Consider the following 15,780-nt stretch of genomic DNA (forward strand, 5'->3'; position numbering starts at 1 on the left):
GACTTCCCCAAACAAGTGCTTTCTTTTCTCTCTCTCAAATTTATATGTATATTTTTTCCCCAAGAATACTATGAAAAATTCCAGTTTGGCCGACTGATTCCCATACACCATTTTTCTTTCTCTAACCATATTTATATAAAGAATTGGTGAATTAGCATCAGCAAGAAACACGATACTGTATACATTCAGTTCTGTAGCCATCAGTTATATTTCTCCTAAAAGGGTTACTATTTCTGCTTTGCTTTTCTTATGAAGTTTTAATAGCTTTAACTTCTTTAACTGCCCCTTCTCCTCATACAGCCATTAGTAACTGCAATTCCGACAATGCTAAGTTTTGCATTTACTTTGAAATTAAATATTCTTGTTACCCTTTGTGATGAAGGAATTCTTCTTCTTAGCATTTAGTGTTTGCTTCAGAAACGTTTATGAATGTATTTTCAGAATTACATCTTTCAGGAAGAAAGGAAATGAGATTTTTCTTCCCATGCATTAATATTTTTAGTGCCTGAATGCCTCTGTTTCTTTTAAAGAAGGCTGAAACATTTTTCCATCTGCCTGTTAAAATGATTTGAGTCTTAATTAAAGTTGATTGCACCTGTGCGTATATTCAGCTACCCACACACCTCCCACCTACTAGTGGAAAAGCTTGTCTTGCCTTAAAAATTAAAAGGGAACTATGACCTTTTAAAAAAAAATCAGAGGCATAGGAAACAGACAACGCTGAGAAGTATGATGTTTTCTGGCTATCTTAGATCAATGACTGTTTACCTTCTAATGATTGTTTGGCAGGTGATGTAAAGAAGTTGGTTATCTTCCTTAAACTGCTGGTTTCCTTATCATTTATAAAGCAGCCTAGCTGAAGAAGCCAAGTAAAAGAATCAAAATTCAACCACAAATTCTCACCCACCCAGTCACTGGTTGCTTGTGTGTGTTCTTAGCTTTGGCAGTTCAATCTTTTCCTTAGTTATGAAGATAGGGAATAATCATAATGCAAATAAATAAATAATGGAGATCATCTTAAAACCTGATGTGGCGAAACATTTTTCCTCTCCACCTATAAAATTTTTTTCAAGGAATTCTAATACATGTAAAATAGATTAGCTCCTATTTTTTTTTTTTAACTCTTTTTCCTTTCTCTTGGGTGAGGAAGGGTAATTAAAATGCTTTCAGCTAAAATAGGAAAAAACTGGGGAAATGAAGGACCCAGCCAGTCTACAAAAAGAATAATGAAAAGTATATTAAATGTTGCTAAAAAATGTTCCGTTAAGTATAGAACAGTGGTTCTGAACCCTGGCTTTACTTTAGAAACTCTCTGGGAGCTTTTAAAAATTACCAATGTCAAGGCCCCACCCTCAGTGAAGGCTCACAATTTAATTGTGGTCCAGGCATGGATATTTCTTTGTGTGGGTGAGGAAGATTAGTCCTGAGCTAACATCTGTTGCCAATCCTCCTCCTTTTGCTGAGGAAGATCAGCCCTGGGCTAACATTCGTGCCCATCTTCTTCCACTTTTATATATGGGACGCCTGCCACAGCATGGCTTGATAAGCAGTGCATAGGTCTGCGCCCGGGATGTGAACCCGGATGCCGAAGTGGAGCAGGCAATCTTAACCACTTTGCCAACAGGCCGGCCCCCAGGCACGGATGCGTTTTGAAGGCTCTTCAAGTATTTTTAACATGCAGTTAGGACTAAGAACCTCTAGTATAGAATGTACTCTGGTACTTATCAGTAGAATCCTAAACTTGAAGATCCTTAAGTCCAGATGCCTCATTTAAAGATAAGCAGATGAAGGGTCACAAGGGGAAAGTGATTTGCCCAAGGCCTCACAGTTAATGAGGGGCTAAGTCTGAACTGGCACCCGGGGTCTCATAACCCCAAAGACAACTCTGTTTATGCTGTGTGAGCTGTGGTTGGGACTTTCCACATTACGACATTCAGAGGAATGAACCTCTGCACTTGGTTTCTAATTGCGGATACGAATCTGTGCTCTGCATTATTAGCACCAATTTTATGTCCTCCAACAACATCTAAGCCATTTCTATAAAAATGTGGCAATAACCCATGCAACAGGAACTTCAATTTTGATCCCAAATGCCTAATAGTAATTTCCTATGCACATTAACTCAGTCTTGAAGATACATAAAAATGTTCTACATTACGAAAGTCTTCCCAATCTATAAAATGTCTAGTAATAGAGTATTGTTTTGATCTTTCCAGTCATTCTCTTTCTCTCTGATTGTTCAAAGGGTTATCTTGACATTGCCACGTAAAAAATAGATGAAAATAGAAATGCTGTAGAGGTATAGATAAAATTCCACATTTTTTTCTTATAGAAGAAAAAGTTAATTTGGATTCCTTGCATCCAATAGATAATTGGTCTGCTTTCTCCCAATGGTGTTAGTAAGCAGTGATTCTGCTCGTAAAGCCAAATCTTCCTGAATACCTCATGAAAGGGCAACTCACATTATAGCCATGGTTTCTTTATTCTTTTCTTACCATTGTGACTTCTCCTCGGGCTTGGCACTGTTTCTTCTGCATTTTGGCTGTGTGATTGTTCATGTTGTCAGCAGCACCTAAGGATATTTTGTATGTAAAATACGAAATAGCACCTCTCTTCTGTCCTATGGTAAGGTATCATTAATTAGTTTGAAAATCTCCCTAAAACAGGCCAAAGGTGTAGTTTTAAGAACATTGGGCTTCAGTAGGGGGAAATTTTCATCAAATATCATTTCTGTAATGTATTTAGGAGCACATGAATCCCATTTCACTTTAAACTAAGGAAACGAAGTACGTGATTTTAAGTTTCGGTTCCTTTTTCATTTCTTTCTTTCTTTTTTTTTTATAAAACATCAAATTCAGAAGGTATCTTAGAGGTGCTATGGTCTAAATCCCTTATTTGAGAGATGAGTGAACAGAAGCAGAAAAAATAAGACAACATACCCAGTGTCACCAGGAAAATGGCAGAACCATGACCAGGGTCAAGTTTCCCAAACGATTAAATCCAGAAATCTTTGCACTATGCCAGTCTCTATTCAGCATTACTGTGACTGGGGCAGTAGGGGGGAGGAAAAATGTAAAAATCACATATGTTCAAGTGCCTGTGGCCTCCTTTCTTCAAGAAGATTCTTTTTTTAGCTTGTTAGCTTTATGTTAATTTGCTGCCTTGTGTCCTACTTAAGAATGATTCTAGTGTCAGGTCTTCTATAACTGTTGGTATATGATTTTGGAATTTGTCAAAAGATATAGACATCTTAAAACATCCTAAGTCAAAATATGTGCCTGACCCAGGTTATAAAGATTTCATAACCCTAAAATCCTGTTTGCCAAGTATTTTAGGGTTCTATTTGTCCCTCTAAGAGATTTTTATCAGTAGTTTCTCTATCAAATAGGTGAAGAGCTGGATGTAGAGGGAGAAAGATGAGTTTCAGTATTGTCAGAAATGAGAAAGAACTAGAAGCTTGCCATTGGCATTATAGGGGCTGCAGATCGCTGTGGGCATAAATATTTAATGTGGCAAATTATAGGGAGACATTTGCCCATTTTTATGCACTATTTTGAAGTAAAAAGGATTGTTGAACAATAAGGACACTTTCCATAATTATGTTCCATTTTTAATACGCAGAGAATTGACTCTGGGTTCAGGGTAGTTATTTAATTAATTTTCAGTATAACCTTGTCTAGCATTTCTCTCTCTCAACATTGACATCAGATTGAGACCAGACAATGAGGTTGGTTAATAAAAAATGATTATCTTGTCATTGAACAGATGATAGATTTTGAATTCCAAAAAGTGGTCTTCATCTGGTATATAATCACAAATTTGTCTGCATTGAATGCAAAAAAAAAAAATGTTTATAAAAAGATACACTACACAATATTTTGTATTTTTGCATCTATGTCTGTACACCCCATTGAAAAGGATGTTTAAGAAGTTGATGACATCATATCGGTGAGATGTGGAGATCTGGAATTCTGGGGATTTCATGTGCCCACAGATAAGATGGTGCTAATAATGAGTCCCTGACCTGGGAAAACCCCTCACACATCTTCCTCCTGGTCCTTCTTGCACGCTTCTTGTGGCAGAATCTTCCTTTAATATTGATGGCATCACCATCCCCTGCTCCTCAAAAAGAAATACAACCTCTGTAGCCTGTCACTCAGAACCCTCCTTAACTTGTTTCTTCTTTTCTATGTAAATTCATGTCCTGTTCTTTTCTAATATAAAGCCTTCCTTCCAGACAGACTGACCTTATGGAGCCTGAACCATTGTTCCTCCCCACCGTTCTTTTGAAAGGATTTGCTTGCACTGTTTTGTCAAGCTGGAAGCTCGTTGTCAGCCAGGATCAGCTTTTCGGAGGACAGACCAAGGAGAGCCATGTGTGTTGAACAATTACTTTCCCATGGCTGCAAAACTCATCTAACCCACTCTCACCCTCCCCTTGTCATTCTTTGGATCACTATTTAATTGTGATTGCTTGACCTCCCAACTAGGAAAAATCATTTATTATACCCTTTTATTGCACTACCATTTCTCCTTGTTGCTCTTTTCAGAGCTCTAATACTGTATTAATTGTTTTCTCCCTCCCTTAGATTAGGAGCCCATGTGAGCAGAGGTCGTAGTGTTTTAGTTCACTGCCCTATTCTCTCACTGTCACAGTGCCTGGTATGCAAAATCTACACAGATATAGCAAGACATATACATTTTAGCATTGATTGAACATAATAAGAAAAAAATCTATATACTTTTCTTCACTTTGCTTTTTTTTAATCAAAGAAATCCAAAAAAATATGTCAGAGTAAACTGCCACGGGCAGTCTTAGAAAATGCACGTTCTTTGTTTTCTGACTTATTTCACTGTTATTGATAATTATATCACTTGGTAACTGTGGTTTGGGTTATACAGTACACTGCAGGAATATTAATCCATTCTACATCCTATCTGAAAACTACTATGGATTTCTTTATAACTTGTGTGTTGAAGTGTCTCAGGAGCTGAGTTGTGTGTAATCTATACTATTTAGACTGGAAACTGATTTCTCCCAAATCTCATCATATTAATTTTTATGGTTATACAATCTTCAATTTTTTTAAAAAAGAAAGTTTTTTTTTGATTTTTTTTAAAATAAGGTAAATAATCTTCCTTAACCCAAACAAAAGAAAACAAAACAAAACCTTACTGGTGCAGCTATCTGTTCAGAGAGACCTGAGTTCAAATCCTGATTCCTTCAGTTACTCATCTCTCACTTGCCTTGGGGAGCTAATTAACCAATAGGACCTTTGTTTTCTTGACCAGTAAAGGAGGTCATTATACCTGCCTGGGAAGACTGCATAAGGATTGGAAATATTATTTGTAGAGAGTCTAGTGCAGCATCTGACCCATAATAGCCACTGGTTACATGAAGCTCTAATCACAGTGCTGTTGCTGGTGTTAATAAGACATGGTTTAGAGCTGGCAGTCCTGCTTTTCCAATAGTAACTAGGGAACAGTCACTTTCCTTTTTACAGGCAGGGAAAAACATTGAGGATATTATCTGTATTTTTTTAAACCGGAACGCCTATTTAGTTCAAGTCTAATCAGGTGGCAGGAAGAATCTTGGATCCTGGATTTGCCAATGATCCTAAACAAATCATTAATGATTTTTAAGAGCTCACTTTCTTAATTTATTTTAGAGTTCACTGTGATTTGATTGGAAGGGGAATTAAATTCAACTACAAAAAAGTCACCTTGAAGAATGTAGAATATTCTGAACTATAAAGTAGAGATATATTTTGGAGCAGAAATAATGATATTATTGTAGCTTCATGAACTATTTTGCTTTTTGTAGGAACTTTGGTATCATAGAGGTATAAAATTTTAGACTTAGGAGGATACTTAGAAATAATTTATTTCAAATCTACAATTTTATCTGAGAAAACAGGCTCAGGAAGGGAAGTTTTATTGAACTGACCTGATAATCGACTCCAGATCTTCTCACCCCCATTCCAGAATGGCTTACTGTTTTGATATTTCTGAGAAATATTTTAATTTATTTTGAAATTTTCCCAAATATATCTAATTTATATCTAAATTATTTTTTGTGTTAAGGAAATGGTCAATATTTTCTTTGTGAAATTTTTTTTAAAAATCTTATTTTAAAAATTATTTCTTAGAGATTTTGTTCTTTGCTACCATTTTGGATGAAAAACTATTTGGACAAAATTTGGATGGTATTGTCTTCATTTAGATGAATGTAAATAAAATGTATAAGCTGTTTGAATGAGCGTTTCAGAGCCATATCCACTTGTATATTCAGCACATAGTTATTGAAGCCATAGTATTTAAAATATTTATTAAATACTCAATAAAGATGTAGTTATCAGTTTTGTAAAGTATTTTTATCAGAGCTAGAGAGAAGCATTTCTTGCTGAATTCTTGGACTGTATTGGCAATTTAACTAAACTCTCTGCCCTTTGCTTTTCTGTCGGTTATGCCAATAAAAATTTTGTCCTTGTTAGAAACGCAGAGATTTTATATTTAGATTATATTTTACAGGAGGGAAAAAGAGAAATAATATCTGTTAAAATCTATATTAGGGTGTCCAACTGCTATAGCAAACAACTCCAAAACCTCACGTTCGTGTCACAGGCCATGCCATATGTCACGGGCATGTGACAATCCAGTGGGTTCAGTGGAAGATGGGCGATTCTCCCTACAGTTATTGGGAAGTTTCTATCTGGTGGCTCTTCCAGCACTAGGACCTCAAGAAATCCCAGCCAGCAAGAGAGGGCTGCAAGAGGATGAGTATTTTGTGGGAAGTTTTATGATCAGACCTAAAGGTGGCATACATCACATCCACCCATATTCTCGTCGGCAGACCTCAGATATATGGCTCTCCCTAACTGCAAGGAATGCTAGGAAGTATGGTTTAACAGGATGCTCAGAGAGAACAAACAGATTTGGTCAGCATCTGGCTAGTCTCTGCCCGCTGGTCCTTTTGGCCTCTGCATTATAAGAACAAACAAAAATAGAGGTTACGTTCTCTGAGCAAATTGTATCTCCTTGCCCTGCAATACTATAATTTCTTAAAGAAAATGTTACTAAAATATGTCGACACTTGAGCCATGCCTGATGACTCTAGTGAAGATTTCTTAGGTAGAAATAATTTGGCAGTATCTCTACAATCCTCACAAACCTCGATAAAAACTGAATAAATCATGTGGACATTTGGTTGAGAGTTTTTAAAGATCAAACATGGTCTTTAAAATTCTATTTATTTTTTCACCCTATGACTAAGTGTTATTCCTTGCAATCGTGAAAAAAGAACTGTTGAATATGTCGGCATGTGAGTTCCAGTGTCTTATGGAGAGAGGTAGATACTGGGCGGTGGGCAGGAAGCCTGTTTATGAGGTCTTTGCTAATTGCCATTGTGTGTAAAGGCTCTGAGCTGTTTTTACACCTGTAAAATGGTTAGAATTTTTTGTATACTCTATCCTACTTTAATGTGCCTCATCTATTTTATTATGTTATTAAACAATATGCCTCAACTATTTTATTAAAACCAAAGTTTTACCCTACATGCCTTCTTAACACAAACCTGGACTTTCTTTCCGATTTTATTTAAAAACCACGGAATCTCCAGATGCCTGAGCACAACAGCTTTCTCTATTTATATTTGAAGAGAAGACATCCCTTAGTTGTTGGAATTGACATAACTGACCCCAAATGACAGAGTTCACACGAGAGAGAAGCAGTAATAAAAAATAAAAAATTGCCCCTGCTCCCGGGTGCCCTTTCATTGCGGAGACATGGCAGCCTATGCTCTCTTTTCCCTGGAGACTTGAGAGATGGAATAACAGATATGCAAGGAGAGGACCCCAGTGCTCGCCTGGACTCGTAGATAAACCATGCCAGGCTGTCTGGCTCTGATCAGCTCCAGACACCACAATTTTAAAAGACACCATGACATTGAATTAGTGTTCAGACCAGGGTGACTGGGAGAGTGAGAGTTCTAGCTTTGCATACTGAAGAAGTTGTGACCAAGGGGAGACAGGCTGTCTCACTCTGGATTCTAAAAGGTGTTTACTCTAAAACAGAAATAGACTAGTTCTGAGTTGCTCCAGAGAGAGGCCTACCAACAACTATCAAAGGTGATGCTTGGAGGGGGGCCGACGTGAGCTCTGTATATTTCTAGCAATTACTGATGTTCAAAATTGAGCCAAGCTTTCCCATGAGGTGGGAACTCCCCCTCCCTGGAACTATCCTCCCAAGGCAGGACGTCCATCTTAGCAATTACATATACTCACACCTTGCTTTTCGTGAGCTGTTGCAACTGTGATGTCCATGGTCTCTTTCAGCTCTAAAGTTTGATGACTGAACCTAATACACATCTGATAATGCAGTTTAGTTCACTGCCTCCTTTAGCACTTCAAATGTGCTGTCTTTTCTGTCTAATTAATCTGCCTTGATCACATTTCATTATTTTCATTGTTCAGCAGTTGGAATAGAATGGAGAGACTTTGATCCTGCTGACTATGACAATATGAGATGACAATTATGAAGCATTCTTTATGTCCACAGGACGCTCGAATGCTCATCAGCAACATGAGGTTTGGTCCCTGTATTTCCAGGCACAATTGGAGTCTATAGTTTGTAACCAAGGGATCCCTGTGTGAGAGTGTGAAATTTCCAGAATAACAGCAGTCACAAACCACAAATATGAAAGCCTCTTTTCTAAAGCATTTGAATCATCTAGATGTTCATTGAAACAATTAAATTATTTGACAAATTAATCCTTTTAAATATTTCCAAAAAAAAAAAAAAAGATAATGGAATCTTAAGTTCCCCCAAGGAAATGGTGTACTGGTCATATTTCCAAATAATACTCATTTTCCCAGGCAAATTACTTGTTTTCTGGTCTATCATTAGCAAGTCAATTAGAAACATGTAAGAGTTAACAAAAAAATAGTTTTGGCTACAGTAGCCAACTCATGTTTGCCAGTGAGGGTTATGGGTTCATGCCATGGCCCGTGTGCTGGGTGAGATTGGAGAGGTGGGAGGAGAGGTGTGAATCATGGCTAAGGATGGGGTTAGATCCAGGAGTGTCCTGGGTGGAGCATGCGTGCATTGATTCATCCCGTCAATTTTCACTGAAGATTCTATTAGATATTGAGTACCAACATGAAAGATGTAGTGTTTAGTCTTAGGAAGCTTACAGTCTAGTGAGGAGATCAGACGTATAAATCAACAACTATGAGCAGTAAGTAATAGCAGTGCTATGACATGGAGCACAAGGCATGACCTCTCTGTCCTGTGCCATGGTACATAGGATTCAACTGGCAATTACAGAAGATTTGAATGTAATACCCTGTTAACCCAGTTTATAGAAGTGCAATTTGCCTCTACCCTGTATAGGTACACGCAGCGGCTACCATATACACAGCCACACAGGAGGTTAACAACTGCTGGAATGAGTACCAAGGCACATGTGTGTCACCTTGACCCGAAGAAGCTGCAGCCTTGGCTCCCCACAAATGCCAGGCCACCTGTCTAGGTACAGACCACCGGATCAGGGGTTTACAATTAACAGCAGGTGCAACATTACACTTTTATCTTACTGTAATTGGAAAGGCGAAAGTACTGTGGAACAGCAGGACAGGGGCAGTCCATGCCTGATATTAACCCTTCACTCATGTCTTTAACTCAAACCAAGGAAAGGAATCCTGGAATGACAATACCCAAGTTAAATATTCCCAAACAAGAAGATATAGCTGATTAGCTAATCATCCTATTTTGGGTTAGAGGTGCATCAGGCTGAAGGAAGAGCAAATATAGAGAAGATAACTCACCAATCCCACAGTTAAAATATGTGATGGGAGAGAAATGTAGAAGGTCTGCTGTAAACCAGTTCATGAAGGGCTGTAGGACACAACCCAAAGCATTGGAGCTGATTCTAAAGCCATGGGGGGCCTTTGGATTCATACTGGAAGTAATGTGGAAAGAGATTTGAAGGGGACCATGGTAGGAGACAGGCAGGTAGTGAGTTTTGCCATAATACAAAGGAGGAAAGATGAAAGCTAGAATTAAAGCAGTGATGGTGGTGAGGGACAAGTGTGGAAAAGCATTACACGTTTCTGTTTCCTGTCTGGGTCCTGAAGACTGTGAAGTTATGGGCACTCCCCATGTGAGTATGAGGTAGTTTAGGATGATTGCCAACTGTCTTCTTTGGGTACCTAAAGGAACACTAAAAGAAAAATTAACATAGTTGATAGCAATGCTCTGTAAGGAACTTTAAAAGCATTATCTCATTTAATCTTCACAGGAACACAATAACGGCAGTTGTTATTATCTCCATTTACAGATACGGAAATTGAGGTTCAGGTAGCCTTGACTAAGGTGAAATAGCAAAGAAATGGCATGGCTGAAATAGCAAAGAAATGGCATGGCTGAAATAGGAACTCAAGTTGTATCACTCTGAAAATCATGATCTTTCCAACCAGAAAAAGATCAAGTTTGGAGAAAGAATAATGCTGTCAGTTTTAAGTTGATACAGACAGCCATAGGTAAAGGTCCATCAGTGTCATACTGTTTTCCTTGTCTCTAGAGTTTGGGAAGGATTCTTAGGTTGTAGAGATTTATAAGAATCCTCCGTACCATGTGCTCATTGAGAGAGAGAATGTTGATGAGGAAGAGTGAATCAAAGATTCTGGGAAAACTCAGTGTCTGTTGGGGAGCAGATCTGATGGCAAAGCCCATCAGACATAGGAAGCCAAGTTGTTCTAGGTGGCTCAGGGTCCAGGGCAGGAATGGAGAGGGAGAGGAATGAGGTAGAAGCCGGAGAGAAAAACGTAGACCCAGAGACAGCATAAAGAGGTAGGAAATGGGAAAACTTTGAGGAGGAACTTCAGAGTTAGCGGCATGAGATGTGATGGATTGGAATCCTGGAGAGAATATTTTGGTCATGAAAAGATTGCTTCTGTTTTTCATCCTTATTTATCCTTCTTCAGCTTAAATACTATAAGAAGTTTAAGACCATAGTGTGCAAAACACACAGTCTGAAAGACAGATGCAGTGAAATAACACGTGCATTTTTCACAGCAAGAGTTCAATTCAAGATGAGATTTCAATGCGGGCATTGCATTTTAGAGCAATAGTCAACACTCAGTCATTCATTCCATGAATAGAGGATAAAGACATTCTCTGCTGTTGGCCCTGTGCTACATGCAGGGTTGTAACTGTGAACCCTGAAAGAACTTAGATTCCACATTAAACTTGACCACAGCACTTAAGAATGATCTTGTTCAGGAAAGTTTATGTTACTAAAATCAATCATGTTTTCAACAGACTTTAAGAAAACATTGAAATATATGGGTATGGATAAATACGTCTGTATTCCTCTGAATAGATTTCTTTGAGCTTTCAATATTGTGTATATTTGTTAGTCTAATTGCCCACTTTCCATTTGTCTCTTTCCAACAACGGTTTTAAAGATTTTCGTATTTATTTTAATTAGAAAATGCATTTTGTAGGAAGCTGTTCCTGAATGTATATGGGAAACCAGGTTTATTCCCAAATGAAATGCTCCATAATACATTTTGGTTTTCTCACAGATTTTTCAGCTCTGCTTTCTATGTAGGAGGCAGATGTTAAGGCACAAAGGCATAAGTCTGAGTACCATGATTTCTTCAATCCTTTTGTTCAAGTTTCTCTAAATATACCTGCCAAAATTTGCTGAAGACTAACCTCTGGGACTTGAAAACAAAGAAGGAAGAAAAGAAAAAAAAAGACTCCTTTTTGTTTCCAAAGCTGTATTGGGCTTTTATTTAGTTGAGGTTTGAGACCTAAGTGACACCTCCCTGGTATTGTGTATGCGAGTAATTTGAATGAGAACAAAGACACTGATGCTGGTGGAGGTGCCTTGACACTCATCCTCAGCCTTTCATATGAAAGTGTCGTCCGAACCTGCAAGAACAATATTGGACCCCGTGTTAAGTCTGAGCATTTTTTAATTTGATTAGTTTCAATTCCAGTGGTAGAAGTGTGTGTGTGAAAGACAAGACAAAAAATGGTAAACGCTTAGCTTAATGATGGCAATAGAAAAAAAGTATAGAAGTTGATAATAAAGCAAGCATCCCAATGGTTTGTTTAAAATCTAGAAGAGAAGGTGGAGTGAAACAGATGGGTCATTAGGCTTTGAGGCTGTGACATTTGGAAGCTGGAGTTACATTTTCTTTGAAACTGTGAATAAACAGCTTGGAGATAGTCTATGATGTTCTTTTCTGATACGTGTTTTATTCCATTTGACTCAGGGCACTGAAAAGCAAGTGTTGCTTAAATTGTCTGGCTGTAATTATTATGCTGGAATGTATTACTTTAAAAATATTTTGACTTCTTATGTTTGATTTCAGTATAACTGGGCCGTAGGCTTTCTCTATTGGCCCTTTTAAAGGCCCGGAGTCTGTCTAAGGTTGTTGTTATGAGACTGCCCTCTTGGTTTAAGTTCTATCTCATAGAATAATATTCATGACGTGTGTTTACACAACTGCAGAGCATCTTGGAGCTGGAAGGGATTAGCAATGTGGAAATAAACAAAGACCCAACAAATGAGAACAGGCAAAGGCTATTTATTCAGAGCTCGCTATGGCAAGGCAGTTAGCCACCATCACTTACGTTTGATGGAGACTCAAAGGGTGGGAGGAGAGTGGGAAAACTTTATAGTGGGAAAAAAGGAAGGCTTCAGCTATGTCCCAAGGGGAGGCTGTTGGCATGAGGAAGCTGTAGGCAGGCCAACGAGAAGCACGGCATCCTATGTGATTGGTTAGGGGTACACATTTGACTTTCTCTGGTTGGTCCTATATTGGAAGCTGGGGCAAAAATTTGGTAAGCTGTCAGTTATTAATCAAGTCCTGGCTGTTTGGGGCCAATTGTTACACAGGTTATTGTTTGGCTTCCTGGACCGGTTGCTAGAGATAGTGGTCTGACTTCCTAAAAGTCTGACTTAAAGATGGTAGGTTGGCTTACTGTAGAAAATGGGTGGAATTCTGTTTTTATATGTGGTCTGGCAATTTTCCATTTGTGTATTCAGTCTCTCAGTGATTATCTAGTCCGAATGTAAAAAGATGAAACAAATTCATAAAGGACAAATGGCTACAATTTACTTAAATTAATGTTACTTTTTATATGTGTGGCACTGTCTAGTTTTAAAAATATCTTAAAATGTAGAATATTATTAGATCCTTCAAATTAAATTGGGGAATTTAGACAGAGCTGGTATTATTTCTGTTTTATTGTTAAGTAAAAGGAGGCTCCAAGAGAAGAAATCAAGTTCTTAGTGACATGGGTCACCAGCCCGTGACCATGACCAGGGCTGCAAAGCTGGGCCCCTCAGATTCCTCACCCAGGGTTGCTTATGTGTTACAACCTGTTCTATCTCTGCCCCACAGGTTCAGATAATGGGGAACCATGTGTGACATTTGTGTATCACACTGCTAAACGTTGTTAAGTATTTGAACCTACATACAAAGAAAACAAAATACACTTTCTCTGAACCATTTCTGTGATTTTTTTCATTATACTCTTTCTCAAAGAGTCTTTATTTAATTTAAACTTTCAACCTGGTGAATTTTACAACTTGTGATTGTTAGATAATCAGATTTTTGCAAAATACTATTAGCTCTGTGCCACTTCAATACATTTATAATGCTTGCTTGATTCTCCTGTTCCATTAGGAATGTTGGATTTCCTACACACATCAGAAAGATGCCTGAGGAGCTGAGAAACCTACTAAATAAATAAATTAATTAAATACCTACTGAGCAATATGCTAGGCGCTGGAGGCACCAAATGGGAAAAAAAAAAAAGAAAAGCAAAGAACAACACTCAGTCCCTGCCTTCAAAGAACTCAGGGCCTTTTGAGAAGAGCAGATATGTAGAAAGATGATATAAGAAAATGTCGATGCAGAGATGATCATATCCTCGCATGAGGTGGTGATATGGGTGGGGGAGGCTTCAGAGGATACTTAAATTGAGTAACCAGGGCTGAGGAGAGTCTACAGAGCAAAGACAAGATATGAGGGTATTCAAAGCAGGTGAGATAGGAGATAGTAGCTACAGAAAACAGCATTATTTTGGTTGGAGGTGGAGTGGGGAGGAAGACTGCTACAACCAGTTTAGTGATGTTTCTTGAATACAATGTTTAAGTGGAAAGTGATGAAGTTAGAGAGGAAGGGCGGAGTGAGATGGTGGAGAATCTTGTGTGTCATAAGAAGGACTTAGACATGATTCTGTGGGTAACAGGAGGCTTCTGGAAGGATTTTAGTCAAGGGTACATTATGAACAGATTTGCATTTTTGGTTTTGTTTTTAAACACTTCTCTGTGTGCATTACAGAATGCTATCACATCCATTGCCTGAAAAAACACTTGATGGGATTTGCATTTTAAACAGATGGCTTGGGCGGTATATGGAGCTTATACACTGGGGAGTCAAGGAGAAAGTCAAGGAGACAAGTTGCAATAATTCAAGGGCGATGATTAGAACTTGAACCAGAGCAGTTGAGATAGACATGATACAAAGTGCAACAGAAGAGAGAGCAAGATATTCAGAAATAAAATCTGCGGAATCTATTGACTGATGGATTTGGGGAGAAGCAGTTAAAGAAACGGAGAGACAAGCTTGTAGCTTGGATGGTTGCCTGGACAGGAGGAACCATTAGTTTAGTAAAACATGGTGCCCATCTAGTATCTGATATGTTAAATTTGTGTCATCCATGGAGCATCCAGATGGATTCATCCCACTGGCAGTTGGATAAATGAGTCTAAATCTTAGGAGAATGGTCCAGGGGTGTAATAAACTATTTAGAAATCACTAACAGTCAGATGATTGCTAGTTGAATCCTGGAAGATAAAAATCACAGAAAGAGTATATATAAAATGAGAAGAGCAGTGGCTAAGCCAGAACCTTGGGAACAGCCAGATGTAAGGGATGTGTGGAGGAAGAGAAGGTGTGAATGCCACAGATATGGTGTTAGACATAGAACACAACACAGGAAGATGGGCCATCAATGAAGCCCAGAGAATTGAAAATATAAATAAGAGAATAATCAGAGTTGTAAAACAGTTAAAAGTGTCTTCTCAGTTTGCCAACTAAAAGGCACTAGGTGATCTTAACAAAAGCAGTTTTAGTAGGGTGGTTGGGCTGAATTTATGGCACAGTGGGTAGCAGAATGAGTGGAAGATTAGGAAGTAAAGAGAGTGAGTGTAAAGTGCTCTTTAAACAAGGCAGAGTTACTAAACAAGACCCAAGATTTGTTGAGGTTCTCCTCCGCCAAAAAGAAAACTTTTTTTCAGCAATATTTGTCGGCACACCTTAGAAAAAAGGCCCCATCTTAACCTCCATCCCTGTTAAATTTAAACGTTGTAATCTCCAACATTCGTCTAAGTTTCCAAAAATACTTTGAAAGCATTTTAGAAAATCATTGTTTAATTTTTTAAAGGAATTTTGGAAGGATTTAACTTTCGTTTACTGGAATGTAACTCTGGTTTATACACAGAATCGACAGAGGAGCTGAAAGTCCGGAGCCACAGCACAGAGCCGTTACCAAAGCTGGACAGCAAAGAGAGAGGGCATCATGGGGCATCTTCCTCCAGAGAGCCTATCAAAGCTCAGGAATGGGATGGAACACCAGGGCCACCTGTGGTCACCAGTAGACTGGGAAGATGTTCTGTGAGCCCCACCTTGTTAGCAGGAAACCACAGCTCAGGTAAGAAAGATAATGATCTCCCAGACGGTAATTCCTTATGATTCT

General features: G+C 38.4%; 1 protein-coding gene across 1 annotated transcript in view; it reads left to right on the top strand.

Annotated features, from left to right (window-relative positions):
- The window catches only part of NYAP2 (neuronal tyrosine-phosphorylated phosphoinositide-3-kinase adaptor 2), a 248,081-nt gene that overhangs the window by 163,879 nt on the left and 68,422 nt on the right, over positions 1 to 15,780 (top strand). The window contains exon 4 of the mRNA XM_058533478.1: positions 15,526 to 15,735. Within this exon, the coding sequence (XP_058389461.1) occupies positions 15,526 to 15,735 (210 nt within the window). The remainder of the gene's footprint in view (positions 1 to 15,525; positions 15,736 to 15,780) is intronic.

The sequence above is a fragment of the Diceros bicornis genome, chromosome 37, assembly GCF_020826845.1.
Source record: "Diceros bicornis minor isolate mBicDic1 chromosome 37, mDicBic1.mat.cur, whole genome shotgun sequence".
Taxonomy (NCBI): Eukaryota; Metazoa; Chordata; class Mammalia; order Perissodactyla; family Rhinocerotidae; genus Diceros; species Diceros bicornis.